Below are 15,838 nucleotides of genomic sequence, written 5' to 3' on the forward strand. Positions count from 1 at the left end.
CAGTGTCTCAGTGAAGCCACTAATTCAAAGTAAATTGGTAGGCGACATAGTTACTTTTCCCCTATAAGCAATGTGTCTACTATGTGTAAATTACAGGTCTACTTGAAATAAAACTGGCAATGGTCATATTTTAAGCAACTTGATTTTCTTTGATGTGACAGTTGACCTAAGATGTGTATTACCCAAATTGTGCGTTCTTTTTGAGAAGTCATTTGAGCAATATAGCTGCCTTAGTAGGCTCAAAATAGCTAACTATTAATATCCTATAATTTCATTGTAAAAGAAAAAAATATTACTGCATTTTAGTTTAGTTTTGTTTTTAGTATTTCATACATTTATGGGAAACCTTTATTAATCTCTTTCAGTTGCTGCAGAATGCTTTAAAAGGCATACAGTCTATTTTAAATGGTAGCAAAATGTTGTTAATGGAAACTGATCAACTTGGGTCTCTGCTTGCTGTACTCAAGGTAATGTAATATTTTTATTTTATGTAGGGTCAAGTGACAACATGATTTTCTCTTCAATTCTCCATGGCAGCCATTACAATGGGTATGTTCCCTTCTAGTTTAGGTAGACAGTTTAAATAAAAAGGACCCTAGACACTATAATGTAGCTCTTCCTCTTTTTCTGTCTCTAGTTGGGTAGATCAGTTTGTGTTTGTTAATTTTCTGTAGTGCAGGGGTTAGCCTTCATTATTGTTCTGGCGACTCCCCATCCGTTGGTGTAAGTGGAGGACTGGGCTGGCTACCCGTGGAACACCAGTTTGCTACTACTGGGAGCAGATCTGGTGTAGTAATTAAAATTTTGCGCTAGCTCACAGACCTCGGTGGTCTGTGAGTTTGATGCATAATTAGTCACATGGCGCCAATATTGAAGATCAAGCAAAGAGAGGACTCAGAAGAGTTCTCTGTCCTGAAGGAAAAGGTTTTAACACTTTTATTGGGACTGTGCAGCAGCTGGATATTTTCAGTGGAATGAAGTTGGAATCCAACCCCAAACAGCTGAAGGGCACCTGCTCTAGGTAAGCCCCTAAGTTAAGGGAGCTTTGTTGTTCATGCTTTTCACTGTATTTAGTTAGCTGTTAGTAATGTCCTGTCCATTCAGTACTATTGTAGAGCCTGTGGAAAAATAGAAAAAGCTACAACAACATAGCTTGTTGAGTCTGTGATAAACCTTTAATAGCTGAATCTTAAGGGGTTTTTTTGTTCACAAGCCAAGGGGTGCAAATTAGTTTATTATTTTGCACATATGTTAAATACTGGCTGTTTTTTCATGTAGCGCACAAATACTTGATTGCTTTATTTTTACACTGAAATTCAAAGTTGATCTAGGACGTACCCTAACTCTAAATCTGTTCCCACATTTTAAATTTACCTCCTCCTCCAATGCAACATGGTTTTGCCCAGGTGCAAATTTACTCCCTTGTTTTGCTTTTGAATCAGGCCCAATGTCTGCAAAAGCAGCAGAATGGTGGGCAAATTGCAATAAGGAGGGAAAGGACTGGTGGCAGCTTTTAGAGCACTGAGGCAGCGAGTCTCTTCATGTAAGAGCCAATGTAGCTGCTGCCCCTGTCTTCTCCCATTATGATGCCTGAGGTAAAGAATTCCCCTCGCCTCATAATCCTGCAAACTAGATATGTTGTCACAACACAGTAAGGGTGCTTTAAAAAAACACAAAAGTTTAAACGGCAGCAAATGTCACACACCTAGTTGCGCAATTGATTGCATATAATTTTACTGAGAAGTGCATGGATTTTTGGTTCAAAATGTAGGTATCTTGGATTGCAAAATTTTTTGTCGGGCCAATAGGAAGATTGTAGACATTGCTTGAACAGTGCAGGTTATGCTAATGATGAGATTGTTAAAGTGCTCGCCTCTCTCATGATCATCTACATTTATGTAAACGTAACCGATAATTAACTGAGCAGTATGATATTAGTGAAGAGGGCTGTCCTTAAGTAGAAGTAAGGCAAACCTGATGTGACATTTCCACCATGCACTCACATGTATGTGTGTGTATGTGTATGTGTATGTGTGTGTGTATATATATATATATATATATATATATATATATATATATATATATATATATATATATATATATATATATATATATATATATATAATGCAATGCAGCTGTATGTGCTTGTTACAGCTAATCCATTTATCTTATAATGTCTTCCTTTGCTAATAATTGTAGTGGCAGAAGACACCTTTGATTGTATTTTGATTGGAAGATCAGTGCAAAGTATTGTGAGTGTATGAGCAGTGACATTTTTACTTAGGCACACACAATTGGTTGTACTATTCTGCTGTAAATAAGAGAAATATTAAGTAATTACATTGTGGGGTATACAGTCTTTGTTTCCATTTATTTTGATTAACGTATTAATACGTTAAACATCAATATATTAATGGGGCGTGGTTTGGATGCCATGTGGCGTGGACACGCTTTTTAAGAGCTCCATACATTGAGCCTAAAAAATTACTAATCCCCAGGGATTCTCGATCATTCTCCTGCTCCTGCCCACCATTATTACATCTGGGAAGCAATGAAGTAACCTCGGACATCGGTGGAACCCCCGGTTGCACTGCATTTGTATAAAGGAGGCTCTGGCATATCCAACGCGGCACCAACATCTTGCTTCTGCCGCATGGATCCCATCCTTACCCTTTCTAAAGTCCATCCTTAAGTAGCTGGCTGCTTTAGGCAACTTTTGTTTCCCCTCCGTGGGACTTGGCCGCACCTGTATATCATGTCGTCCAGCCTGGTCTTAGGACTTACCTTGGATGAGACGCCCATTCTGGTGCGTGACCCCACTCATGGTGTGGCCGATTAATACCTGGCCTGCCCGGCCTTGTCTTGGTGGAGAGAGGCCTACTTCCAGTCCCAAACCTGCAGCCTAGTGGACACTGTTCCCTCTGGCGACTCGCTTCCGGTGAGGCAGCACTGAAACAGCCTGCCAGAATCTTCACCCATCGCCACTGTCAGCAGATCGTCAACTTGGTCTTGCCCTCAGGTCAGTACAGGAGCCGCATAATATTGCTCTCTCCACTCCTTTACAAATTGGGCTCCACAGAGGGGATTTCTATTCCACCACCCATAATTGACTTCACATGCACCCAGAACATTCCCTATAGATTGGGATTCCCTACTAAAGCTCCTTATCCAACGGAATGGAAGCAAGGTGGTGATACCAATACCGAATAAGTCCTCCGCGAATGGAACGTTCCCATGCAGGAGACAGCTTTGCCAGCTCCTACTTGGGTTCGAGAGGAATGTTTGAGAGCCGCTACATGATGGATGATTTCTCCTTCTCCTGATGTGAACCCTCTTTAAAGGACAGTAGTAGTTTCCCTACATATCTCTGGTTGTCACTATCTGTCCTGATATTTTGATATTTTAGTTAAAAACCTTAGTTTGTCAGATATCTGGCTTTACATTGCCCTGTCTCTCTCTTCTGAGGCACACAACTGTTTGGTTTGGTCCGGTCCTTCCGGGAGATGGGTATGTATGGTGTTTGACGCCGGCTATAGTTTGTTCTATTTTCCTCTTGTACGTATAACAATATTTTGACTCTGAATGTTTTCAACAATGTTTCTCTTTAGGCTGGTTTCCTATAATGTTGCTGCTTGTGCATTGTATATAGTATATTTTACTGTTACATGTATATGATACAATTTGGTATTCTTGTTTAAGTACCCTGGGATCAAGTCACCCAGGTCCACATCCACAACCCCATATTTCTTACACTTTTTTGCCACTCTTTTTCTCTTCCCTGTGGCAAAAACCCTAGTTTCCCTATGGAAACTACTTGTTTCCCCCCCTGCTAGTTCCTTCCCCAGTGTTCCCCAATCCTGCCCCCTTCCCCAAGCACTATGGAGACAATCACTAGGTGCATATACCCCACTGTTCAAGTTATGCTCAAGGTCGTTGCTGATCCCCACCAACCTCCACCATGGTCCAGTTTCTATCTATAAATACCAAGGGCCTGAATTCCCACCGACAAGCGTAGAATTGCTCTCAAATATTTTACTGCACATAAAGCGGATATAGTCGCGGTCCAAGAGACCCATTTGTCCCTGCAGTCGTGTCCCCCCCCCCCCCCCCCCCCTCAATTTCACAACAAGTTACCCCACCTCCTATCTTGCCTGCAGTCCCTTTAAGTGCAATGGAGTGGCTATTTTATTGCAAGCAGTATGTCCTTTTAAATTGGAAAAGCAGATAGCTGACAAAAAAGCCCGTTATCCTATTCTGGTAGGTTCCCTGGGCAAACAGACCATTACCTTGGTTTCCATATATGCCCCAAATTCCCGGCAAATCCCGTTACTGAGACACACTTTTCAAACTGTCCAACATTATTTAATATTATTAAATAATGTTATAATGTAGCTCCTGATCCCAGATTTGATAGATCCACCCCCACTACTGACCGATCACGTTTCCCTGCTATATCTCTAGCCCAAAACTTTGCTCAGCTGCTTACTGAATTTGATCTATGTGATGCCTGGAGAGCGAAACATCCCAGAGAATGAGATTACACATTCTTTTCCCCCATGCACAACTCCTTCTCCCGCATAGATCTCCTGCTTTCTGATAAATGGTCTCCAGTGGGTTTCTAATATCTTGATTTAAGCCCATCACTTGGTCAGACCATGGTCCGTTAATCTGGTGCCTGGAGGCCCCAGCACGGGACTCTTCCCCCTGACCCTGGCGAATGGCTGAGTACATCCTATTGGACACTATGGGTAAACAGGTACTGAGTGATGCGCTAGACTCCTACTTGCAGACTAAAACATCGTAAGGCACCTCAGAATTCACATATTTGTGTGCTTTGAAGGCGGTCATGTGGGGAGCAGCTATACAATCCACAGCTAAAATTAGACGCTTCCAATTAAAGGTGCTTGAATCCTACGAAGCACAGATTGCTGTTCTGGAGCAACGACTTAAGCTCAACCCCTTTGACCCTGGTGTAAAAGCATCCTTGGCCGATCTTTGTAAAAAGTAAAATTCCGTTGCAATGCTGCAAGTTAATGCTATAGCTAGGTTAAATCGTAAGTTCTATACCCTTGGGAATCTGGCGAGAAAACTTTTAGCCTGTAAACTCAGAGGGAAGAATGCCATTAATCGTATTAAAGTTCTTGCAGGCCCCCATGGTACTCTTATCTCTAACCCACCAGACATTGCTAGCCAGTTAGTCGCTTAATATAAGCAGCTTTATAATCTCAGGTTGGATGATCCCCAACCCCACCCTTCTGCTATTACTGTGAATTTCCTGGATTACCTTTACTTACCAGCCCTAGCACTGGATATACTGTCTGGCTTGTGCTCCGCCTGGATGGAGGATGAAGTCCGGGTGGCTATAAAATCCCTCAAGCGCGATAAAACAACGGGGCATGATGGTCTCATAAACAGCTTCAGTCTTGCCTTCCAGGCGGAGCTCAGTCCAGTGCTTAACACCCTGTTTAACAAGGCCACGGAAGATTTTTATTTACCTGAAGAGATGCTGGAGGCAAGAATAGTCACCATCCCCAAGCCTGGCAAGGACCTAGCCCACTGTCGTAACTACAGCCCAATTGCGCTCCTAAATACCGATCTTAAGCTGTTTGATAAGATGATTGCCAACAGACTAAACCCAATCCTGCTGAGCTTAATTAACCAAGATCAGGTTGGATTTGTTTTGGGCAGACAAGCCCCAGACAACACATGCTGGATCCTTAATCTATTATCATCCCATACGACCCTGGCTCAGCCTCTGCTGTTCCTCTCATTGGATGCTGACATGGACGCTCAAGATTGGGACTACCTGATGGCCATCCTTGCCAGGTTTGGGTTTCATGGACTCTTCCAACAATCCAAACCCTCTATAGTTGTCCCTCAGCTAGAGTTCTCAGTAATGGGTTCCTATCGGCCCCTTTTGACAGTACTAATGTAACCAGGCAGGGATGCCCGCTATCGCTGTTCATCTTCGCATTTGCAATGGAACAGATCCGGACAATGCCTGCTATCACTGGCACTAGGAATGGAGACACGCATCCTATGATCTGCTTGTTTGCAGATGATTCCCTTCTTTTCCTGACCGAGCCTGAGACCTCTTTACCCGCCTTGCAGTAAGTTCTCAGAGCATACTCTGAGGCTTCGTATTACAAAATTAATTTTACCAAATCAGAAGCCATGGGAGTGGGAATCTCACAAGACAGTCTTTTCTAACTCCAAACCACTTACAAATTTAATTGGTGCTTTTCATAACTTATATCTGGGGATACATATCCCCAACCATCCTAAGGACCTCATAGACTGTAACTATATCCCACTTCTACACCATGTTATAACACGGACTATACCTCGTGGATGGAGTTTGATTGTCGTGGCTCAGTAGGATAGCAGAGCTTAAAATTATGCTTTTGCCAAAAATCCTGTACTTGTTTAGATCTATACCTGCTTTTGTTCCACTCCAAATAATTAAAGTTTTACGCAAGCGCCTTGTGATTTGTGTGGAGAGGCAGGCGTCCCAGGATGGCCCAGTCACGTCTGTTTCGGCCTAAGTTAAGATGTGGCCTTGCTGCCCTTGACTTGGAACTTTACCAACAAGCTTAGGGACTGGACGGCTCCTCATCCTCGCAAACCATGGATTTCTGTCGAAGCACACGCTGTTTCATCACTTACAGTAGAAGATTTGCTTTGTTTGGAGGAGACGACCAGACCAGCCACAGTGTCCATATTGCCTAGTGTCAAAGGCTCTTTAGCTAGTTGGGATAAGTTGGTAAGGGTAGTCCAGAAGTTTTCCTTTCCCTCAGCCCACCTTTGCCTCTCTGCAGTGACATCTTTAATCCTAGACCTGTGCTTGGATCTTTGGACCTCCCGGGAAGTCAATAGGCTATCGGATCTTTACGAGCAGGGTGTCCTGGTATTCTCCTCTCTTCAGGAGCGCTTCCAGATTCCGGCCTCAGATTTCTGCAGATACCTCCGGCTATGCCATTGGATTCAATCGTAGAAGTCTGGTTTGCTCTTGCTACACTCACCCCCACCACTAGTGAAGCTCTTGATCTATTCAGGTTCCCATGCTTGTGGTATATCAGCCTGGTACCAGTGTCCATTATCTGCTCCTGAGCATAGTAAGCTGCCTGTCCAAATAAAATGGGAACTTGACCTTGGTCACCCCCTAACGGAGGAAGACTGAGAACACATCTTCAAGAATTTATAGGATGTCAAAATGTATTAACCACTCAGAGATGCTCATAAAAATGGTTATATTGCACCCCAAATAAGCTGCATAGGATTTGGCCCACGGTGTCCCAATTTTGTTGGAGGGAGCGTGGGGAGGCCAGATCCCTCTTTCAGGTTTCTGGACCTGCCCCAAAATTAAACCTCTATGGGATGATGTGTTTGATCTAGTTTGACAGGTAAGTACATTAGTAATCGCGCCACAACCAACTTTGGCTCTACTCCAACTATATCCGTCTGACTTCCCAGCTCACCACCACCAATATCCTAATTGCCACTAGAGCAGCTATTGCCCAGCAGTGGAAGAACCCGGCTCCCCCACATCTCTCCAAAGTTATAGCAAAAACCCAGCATTGCTACATGATGGAAACAATTTGCTTCAAGTATTCTGGTCTCATTATTATGTTACTCATTCAGCTGTGACATCGTCCCAAGTCTCAATAGAGCCTCTATCTTTTCAATTTTGATTTATTAAATGCATGATCTCTTGTATGTCTCACCGACCCTGGTCACGCCCCCCCTTCTCTCCTTGCCTCTTCCCTGTAGGTTGTGATTTCCTCTGTCTTGTCTTTTTGGTTTGATGTATGTTTGTGTTGGATACCTGTAGAATATATCTGTCATTTAAACTGCAATTGCCTGTGTATTCTTTTTTTTTTCTTTATTATTATTTTTTTTTTTTTTTTTTTATGAAACCTTTTTGTTAAAAAAATAAATCTATATTTATAATAAATATAAATATTTCTCATTCTAGAAATATATGTTTCATGGACTTCCTGGACTCAATATAGATATGCCATCAGTTTTGTATCCAGCTCCTCTACCCCAGTATGATGGAAGATCACTTACAAAACCAGAGCAAACTGAGGGAAGCACAGTACGACCAACCTGGGTAAGTGACATTCTTTGGAGGGACCTTATGTGACAAAACATTAAGAATGCTGTCATTGCAATCCTTGCTATACAAATATAGTCCTTTGGCTAGCTAAAACGGTTTGTTGATAAGAAGATGAAAAAATTGCTACTAATGTCAGCATTATGATGTTAGGACACTTGCAGTTCCTATTTGTGTGCTACCATCCTCCCTTCCTTAAGCCCATTTGCACCTTCACAACCTCCCCATATTGAGCACTGTCTGGGTTTTACCTGCACTTGTGCACTGATTTATAATTTGGTTCTAGGGCAACAGCCATTATTATCATTAGTAGTTGTCGTATTATTATGCTTTATAAAGAGACAAAATATTGGATAGCACTGTACATTCTGAGGAACATTATAAATAACATACAAGAGGGCAGTAATGGCTTAAGTATATATTGTCCCTCACAAAATTTGTGCTAAGGAGGCAGAATAAATATTGTAGTTGATGGTGGGGAAAGTGACTACAATGAGGTGGATGCATTATAAGCCACCACTATTAATCAGCCATTGTCTACTGTCCTTTCTGTACAGCTACTGGTGGTATGGTGTATACAGTAGAAATGAGAATAGATAGTGGAAGGTGGAAACTTGAAAGATGAGACAGTCACTGTAGACCACTGCTGGCAGCCATGACTGTCCTTTATTCTTAATTGAACCTCCTTCCTATTCTGGGTCTGGAAAAGACTTTAGCTCCTGTGTTGCATAATCGTACAATGCAGCCGCTCATGGTGACAGATGTCCCTGAAACATCCAGTAAATTAGTGTACAGATGAAGATTTTGGCCGAGAGTAAAACCTTCTGTGGCTGGATCACATAGAAATAACATGGGGAACCATCCACAGCAACTTTGATCTGAAGAAAGAGGTCAGGCGTACCAGCCCAGGTGTCCAGCAAGGGAATGCACTAGCAGCAAGAATTACCCAGAAGAAACCGGAGCTAAGCACCGTTGAAGAAGCCTAGTGGTGGCAGCAGAGCACCTCCTACTTTGTTTAGAGGGACACAATTAGGATAAAAGGGGATGATGTCCAGGCAAACACAGCCGGTCACCAGCACCACGACAGGGTGGCATAGAAGGTACATCCTGTCACACCCTCCTCTTGGACTGTACTAGGTGCCATAACATTTTATTCACGTTCATTAAGTTTGCATAACATGTTGCCTTATATGCTAGTGATAGTAACTTTTGACTGTGATTTACTGGCCATTTGGGCTGTGTAATGTGCTGGTAGCTGTATTAGGAGTAGATGTTTTATATTCATAAACGTGTATTTATGTTTAGCAGGCTTTTTAAACTCTTATGCACAATTAGTTGTTTGTTCTTAAGTGTGTTCAGGGTAGCTTGGTTTGATATGTCCTCTTTTACTGGTATATTTGAATATTTACATGCACAGGATAAAAATGTGGTTAAGGATAATGAGTTTAGAAAATTAGGTTGTGCATTAAGTACATTGAATTAAACCGCTTTAGTGAGGTAGCACATCTTAATACTAAATAATTGCATTAGATTGCAGCTGATTGGACCAGCTGCACCTTAAAATTTTCCTGCTGAAAGAATATACTAAACCATGTGAATTTGGGTTAATTACTGGGGTTATATTATCCCATATTTCTCGTTCATCCATCGTAGACACGGGGTATAAATTATGGGGATCCTTGAGGTCGGTTGTCAACAGCATGGAACATGATGTGATCATGGTGTCCATGGATATCAACGATGTGCACTTACGTTCCAATATGGTACAGACACCAGTGTCTCAGATTTGTTGTTCAGTCCCATCACTGTTTGAGGCCCTACTCTTCAGCCTTGCGACAGCACCAGAGGTAATCATATCGGTGATGGTGTCCCTTTTCAGATCTAGAGGATTGACTGTCATCCCTTACCTAGACTATCTGTTGTTCAAGGTGAAGTCCTTGGCCTTGTTTCAGGCTCATGTTCAGGGGACAGCACACATTTTAAGAGCTCACGGTCTGGTATCAATTACAGGAAATCCAACATGACCCCTTCCCAGTGGATGATCTTTCTGGGGCTTTTATTCAACACCCATCAGCTCAAGGTGTTCTTACTAGAGGGTAAGATCCTCTCTTTACAGGGATTGGCGAAGTCCCTGTTAGCTCACTGATGGCTGTCTGTTCTTCTGTGCATGAAAGTCCTGGGGAAAAAAAATTCTATCTTTGAAGCAATGCAAGTTGCATATTGCCATTCAACGGCATTCCGAAATGAACTGATTTTTCTCTTTCATCCATCTGGGGGACACTGCTTAACCATGGGGGGTTGAGTAGGGAGGGGAGGAGTCTGGCACCTAAAGAGTTAACTTTCTTCCTGCTGACAGCATATCCCTCCTACCAATTCCCCACATACCTCAGTTTGAATTGGGTGCCCTAGGAGAAGGGCTGTGCATCAGAAGAGCTCCTCAGTGAACGCTGTTAACTGCTAATAGGTTTTTTCTTTCTTTTCAAAGTTTGTTTTGTTGATAGCAGCGAGAGGCTCTGTTTGCAACAGAGCTGACTCGTGGGAGAAGCGCCTGCTAGCGGGGGCGGCCCGCAGACAGAGGACGGAAAGCGCTTCTCAAACAGCGGGAAGCAGTCGACAAGAGACTCTCCCCGCTGATAGCAGAACGGGCGCTGCCATTAGGCAGAAAGCGCCATTACTGCTGCCATTCCCCGGGAGCCAGCTGGAGTGTACCAAGTCCCCTCCTATGGGAGGATAGGGGGAGCTTGAGGATGGCGCGCTAGGGATAGCGCTGTGCGGGGAACGCACTCTAACAGGATTTCCCCTAAATACAGAAAGGGCAGATCGCTGATAATGAAAAACACAGAAGGAGATTCCAGTGGTAGGGGAATGTGTTTGAGAAACACCTCCCCCCCCCCCCCTGCTGAGTGAGTATGTGGAAGATCCCTTTTGGCGCCAAAGTTCAAAAGGAGGACAGATGCAGCAGTCATTTGGAGAGAAGTGCATTGCTGACACATATCTTCCCCGCTAAGTATCACTTGGTTCTTCTGTGTATGCATGTGTATTCTAAGACAATGAGGTGTTGAGAGAACTGTGTTTAAGGAAAACTATAAAGCTCTCCAAACCTGTATTATTTAATCAGAAATACTATGATATGTTAAATAACCTAGTCTGTATTTTCTGATAAAGGTTATGGAAGTGTTTGGGCGTGCCAAACATATTGTCTGTTCCAAATGTAATGCTAATGGGCCCAGGTGTTCTGTGCTAATTGCAGTCATTACTGAAAAACCTGCTGCAGCCTTTCAGCTTGGCTAATTATACCTTATACTCTCTATATAGAGGAAAAGGAACAGAAATACTATCTTTTGACTGGTTCATAGATGAATATGTACCTGTATTTTGCGGTGTGGTAGCAAAATGCGAGAAAGATAAAGCAACAGGATTTCACCTAAGTAGAAAGGGGAAATCGCTGTTAGCAGAGACACAGAAGGAGAGTCCAGTGGTTGGGGAATGTGTTGAGAAGCACCTCTTCCCCTCCCCTGCTGAGTGAGCACGTGGAAGATCCCTTTTTGGCCAGAGTTCAAAAGGAGGACAGATGCAGCAGTCATTTGGAGAGAAGTGCATTGCTGACACATATTTTCCCCGCTAAGTATCACTTGGTTTTTCTGTGTGTATGTGTGCATATGTATACATGTGTATTAACTAAGACTATGATGTGTTGAGAGAACTGTTGTTTAAAGAAAACTAGAAAGTTCTCCAAACCTGTCTTATGTAGTCAGAAATACTATGATATGTTAAATAACTTAATCTGTATTTTCTGATTTCTGGGGAAGTGTTTGTGTATATGAGACGTGATTCAGTTTTCTTTTACTTATGATGGCAGATAAAAGTAAAACAAAGTAATGTTAAATTAACAGGTGAACGGCTGGATCAGGGGGGGCTCTGCTGCTTGCACTGTGGCTCCTATGAAACTGCAGCCTAAAGACAGCTCCATTCGGACGGTAGAACCCCCTGAATGGGCGGCTACCCTGTCACAAGGGGTTGATACCCTTGTTAAACTGTTATCAAAACCTGTAGAGATCCCATCTACATCAGTGGCTTCTCAGGGTATAAGAGGAGGAATGACAGAGGAGTCATTTTCCCCAGGAGTCAGATTAAATCCCTCCCCGGCCCTCCTAGGGGGATCCCAGATAGGAGAGGTGGGTTGGTCAGCAGTGGCTAAAGGCCTGGACCGACTTAACCAACTTCTGGAGAATCCCAGACATAAACGTAGTATTAAAAGACGTAGACCAGCTAAGGCGCTGTGGTCAGTGTCTGACTCTGAGAGTTCCTCAGAGGAGGAAGGGGAATGGGTGGACGATTTAGACTTGTCCATAATAGAGTCAGAAGGAAACTCTAGACACCAGGGTATGGACGATCTGGTTAAAGCAGTTCGTCAGACCCTGGGATTTGTTGAAGTGGAGGAGACGCAGTCCTTGGACCGGTCTCTTTAAAAAAGCGTCTAAACAGGTGGTCAGGTTCCCTCCCTCAGCTGAGTTGAGAGATATGGTAGAGGCCTCTTGGAAATATCCAGATAAAAGGTTCTCTATGCCAAAGAAGTTTGGCTCGTTATATCCTCTCCAAGAGGAGGATATGACCCGTTGGGAACAAGTGTCGAAGGTGGATGCGCCTGTGGCGAGATTGGTTCGCCAGACCACACTACCTGTACCTGGGTCAGCGGCCTTACAGGACGCGACCGACCGTAATTCGAATCCCTGCTGAAGTCGGTCTTCTTGGCCGCTGGTACTAGCCTCAGACCAGCATTATCTGCTACCTGGGTAGCTAGGGCTATGGAAGTCTGGGCAGGGCAGTTAGAGTCCGCTCTGCAGGATTCAGATCTTCAACCTCTGGCCATGCAGCTGAAGGAAACAGCAGGCTACGTATATGAAGCGACCCACAATTCGGCCTCCATGTCATCGTCTATTTCGGCTACAGCTATAGTAGCTAGAAGTACTTGGAATGCGGATTCAGAGTCAAAAAAGGCGTTAGAATCCATCCCGTATACGGGTGGGATGCTATTTGATCCAGAGTTGGACTCCTGGATTTTACAGGCTTCAGGGGGTAAGAAGACGTCCTTGCCTGTAGATGCTCCAAAACCTAGGGCTAAGCCTAGGTTTAGCTCTTTTAGACAGCCTTTTTACGGGGGCGGGTCTGGCAGAGGCCAGACTACCAGTTCAGGGGCCGTTGGAACCAGGAGACAGTCCCGTAGAGGAAGGTCATCCTTTGCCCCTGCAGCAGGAAAGGCCCCTTCTGCTAAGCTGCCGGATAGACCAGCAGCATGACTACCACCCGCCTCTGGTCACAGAGGGTGGGGTGGAAGGACAACTGCTTGGGTTCGCCCAGCAGTAGACAGAGTCCTCAGCGGACAGGTAGGTCCAGGATATCATGATAGAATCATGGGGCCAGTTTGTCTCAAGTTTTCATTAACTGTATTCCTCACTGTCCTTAGTCAAGACTGAGAGAGCTCATGGCTGCCTATTGGCTTCGTTTAAACAAAGCTATACAGGTTTGGAGGTCCGGGGCTGAACCTCTGGAGTGTTATAGGGTCACAGGGAATCCCTTGTCTAAGAATGAGTTTCTTGGGACTAGTAAGGGACTTAGCACACAGCAGAATGTTTCCTCCACAGGACAGGTTAAGGTCCTTGATGGAGTGGATAGGCAGGGTCCTGTCAGGCAAGAAGCTGTCAGTACCCAGGTCTTTGGAGCTGCTAAGAAAGATGGTGACATCTTTCATGACCCTACCCTACGCATGGATCCACCCCAGATGTCTTTGGTGGGACATTCGGAGGAAGCAGGCAGGGGCCTTCTTTTGTTGGAAGTACCAGCGGAGGAAGTAAGTCCTCAGCGGGTGGTTGTTGGAGGACAACCGAACAAAAGGCAGGGAAGTCCCAGAGTTCTGCACAAGATCAAGAGATTCACTGAGAGTGCAGTGGACGTCCTAACAATGCCAGTCTTTCTGGTAACTCCAGTAGGGCTACGGAGCCATCTACTGACCCTGGGACCGTTCTTGCATCTAAATCTGAACCGGCTGAATTTGATGGCAGAGCCTTCGAATCCAGTCTGTGGAAAGCGAGAGGGTTCTCGGGGGTGTGGTAGGCACCCTCCTAAATGCCAGGAAGCCAGTTTCGGCCAGGATCTGCCACCGCATCTGGCATGTATATATAAAATGGTGTAAGAAGAGGGCTTACAATTCTAGATCCTTTGGTCTGGCTAGATTTCTGCCTTCTTACAGTGTGGTTTAGAGGCGGAGCTTAAACTAGGAACCTTAAAGGTTCAGGTATCAGCTTTGTCAGTGTACTTCCACAATAAAAATGAGGACAGAGCAGTTTAAGGACTATTCCGTCCTTTCTCCCTAAGGTGGTCTCAGGTTCCATATTAATCGGGAAATGGTTGTTCCAGTGTTCAGAGAGGAGCCTCCGTCTCCTGGAACGTGAACAAATAAATGTTGGACGTAGTGAGGGCATTACGTATATGTGTTAAGAGATCTGCAAAGATACGTAAGACAGATTCTCTATTTGTATTATTTGACTTTTCTAAGCGGGGATGGCCAGCATCTAAGCAAACTATTGCCAGATGGCTTACCCTGACTATCAGGGAGTCTTATGTCCATATTTATCTCCCTGTGCCGAAGCGTATTGTTGCCCATTCTACCCGTTTGGGGCGTCTTGGGCGGCACGGAATGGAGCCACGGTGGACCAGTTGTGCAGGGTAGCCACCTGGTCCTCGGTCCATACCTTTACGAAATTCTACCTATTTAATGTATTGCGTCTGGGGACGCCTCCTTTGGCCGTAGTGTTCTACGTGCAAGGAGATCAGAGCGGTCCCACCCTTCAGAGGGATTGCTTTAGTAAGTCCCCATGGTTAAGCAGTGTCCCCCAGATGGATGAAAGAGAAAACAGGATTTATAGTTACGATAAATCTTTCTCTGAGTCCATCTGGGGGGACACTGCGGTCCCCCCCTTTTTTGTTGTTTTTCTTTTCTCTCCACTCCCCCCTCAGTTGAAGGGGTGTATCTTGGTTGATTGGCCTCTTGTCCTAGGGCTTTGGTAATCAAACTGAGGTATGTGGGGAATTGGTGGGAGGGATATGCTGTCAGCAGGAAGAAAGTTAACTCTTTAGGTGCCAGACTCCTCCCCTCCCTACTCAATCCCCCATGGTTAAGCAGTGTCCCCCAGATGGACTCGGAGAAAGAGAGATTTATCGTAAGTATAAATCCTGTTTTTGAAGTGGAACAACTCTCACCACCTCTTCACCAAACAGACCTTTCAGACTGTCTAAAAGTGCTTCTATATCTCCATTGTCGGCTGAGAAGCGACAACCTCTCACCCTTTTGCCATCTGGGACTGGACTCTGGTGACAATACATGCCAGTCTTTGAGGATTGGGGGGCATCATGCTTCAGCACAGATTCTAAGTTCTTTGGACTAGTCCTAGTTTCCAATAAATGTGCTGGAATTTAGGGGGGGGGGGGTCTTAAAACTTTTAGTAGATGCTATGTCGGTTGCTTAGGATTTCCATATGATCTATCTTTTACCCCCCTCCCCCATGATGCTTCTGAGGGTGGTAAAAATGGTAAAGAGATGGTGTTTAGGTCATTTTTGTAGCACCAGACTGGCTCAGAAGATCTTGGTACACAGACATCCTAAGCATGGCAGAAGGCCTGGCGTGGCACCTGCCTCTAAGACCCGACCTGTTAAGGATGGACCGT

At 44.4% G+C, this 15,838-nt stretch overlaps 1 protein-coding gene across 1 annotated transcript in view; it reads left to right on the forward strand.

Moving 5' to 3' along the window:
• The window catches only part of HEATR6 (HEAT repeat containing 6), a 113,588-nt gene that overhangs the window by 30,393 nt on the left and 67,357 nt on the right, over positions 1 to 15,838 (forward strand). The window contains exons 6-7 of the mRNA XM_075195575.1: positions 366 to 467; positions 7,976 to 8,113. Of these exons, the coding sequence (XP_075051676.1) occupies positions 366 to 467; positions 7,976 to 8,113 (240 nt within the window). The remainder of the gene's footprint in view (positions 1 to 365; positions 468 to 7,975; positions 8,114 to 15,838) is intronic.

The sequence above is a fragment of the Mixophyes fleayi genome, chromosome 2, assembly GCF_038048845.1.
Source record: "Mixophyes fleayi isolate aMixFle1 chromosome 2, aMixFle1.hap1, whole genome shotgun sequence".
In the NCBI taxonomy this organism is placed as follows: domain Eukaryota; kingdom Metazoa; phylum Chordata; class Amphibia; order Anura; family Limnodynastidae; genus Mixophyes; species Mixophyes fleayi.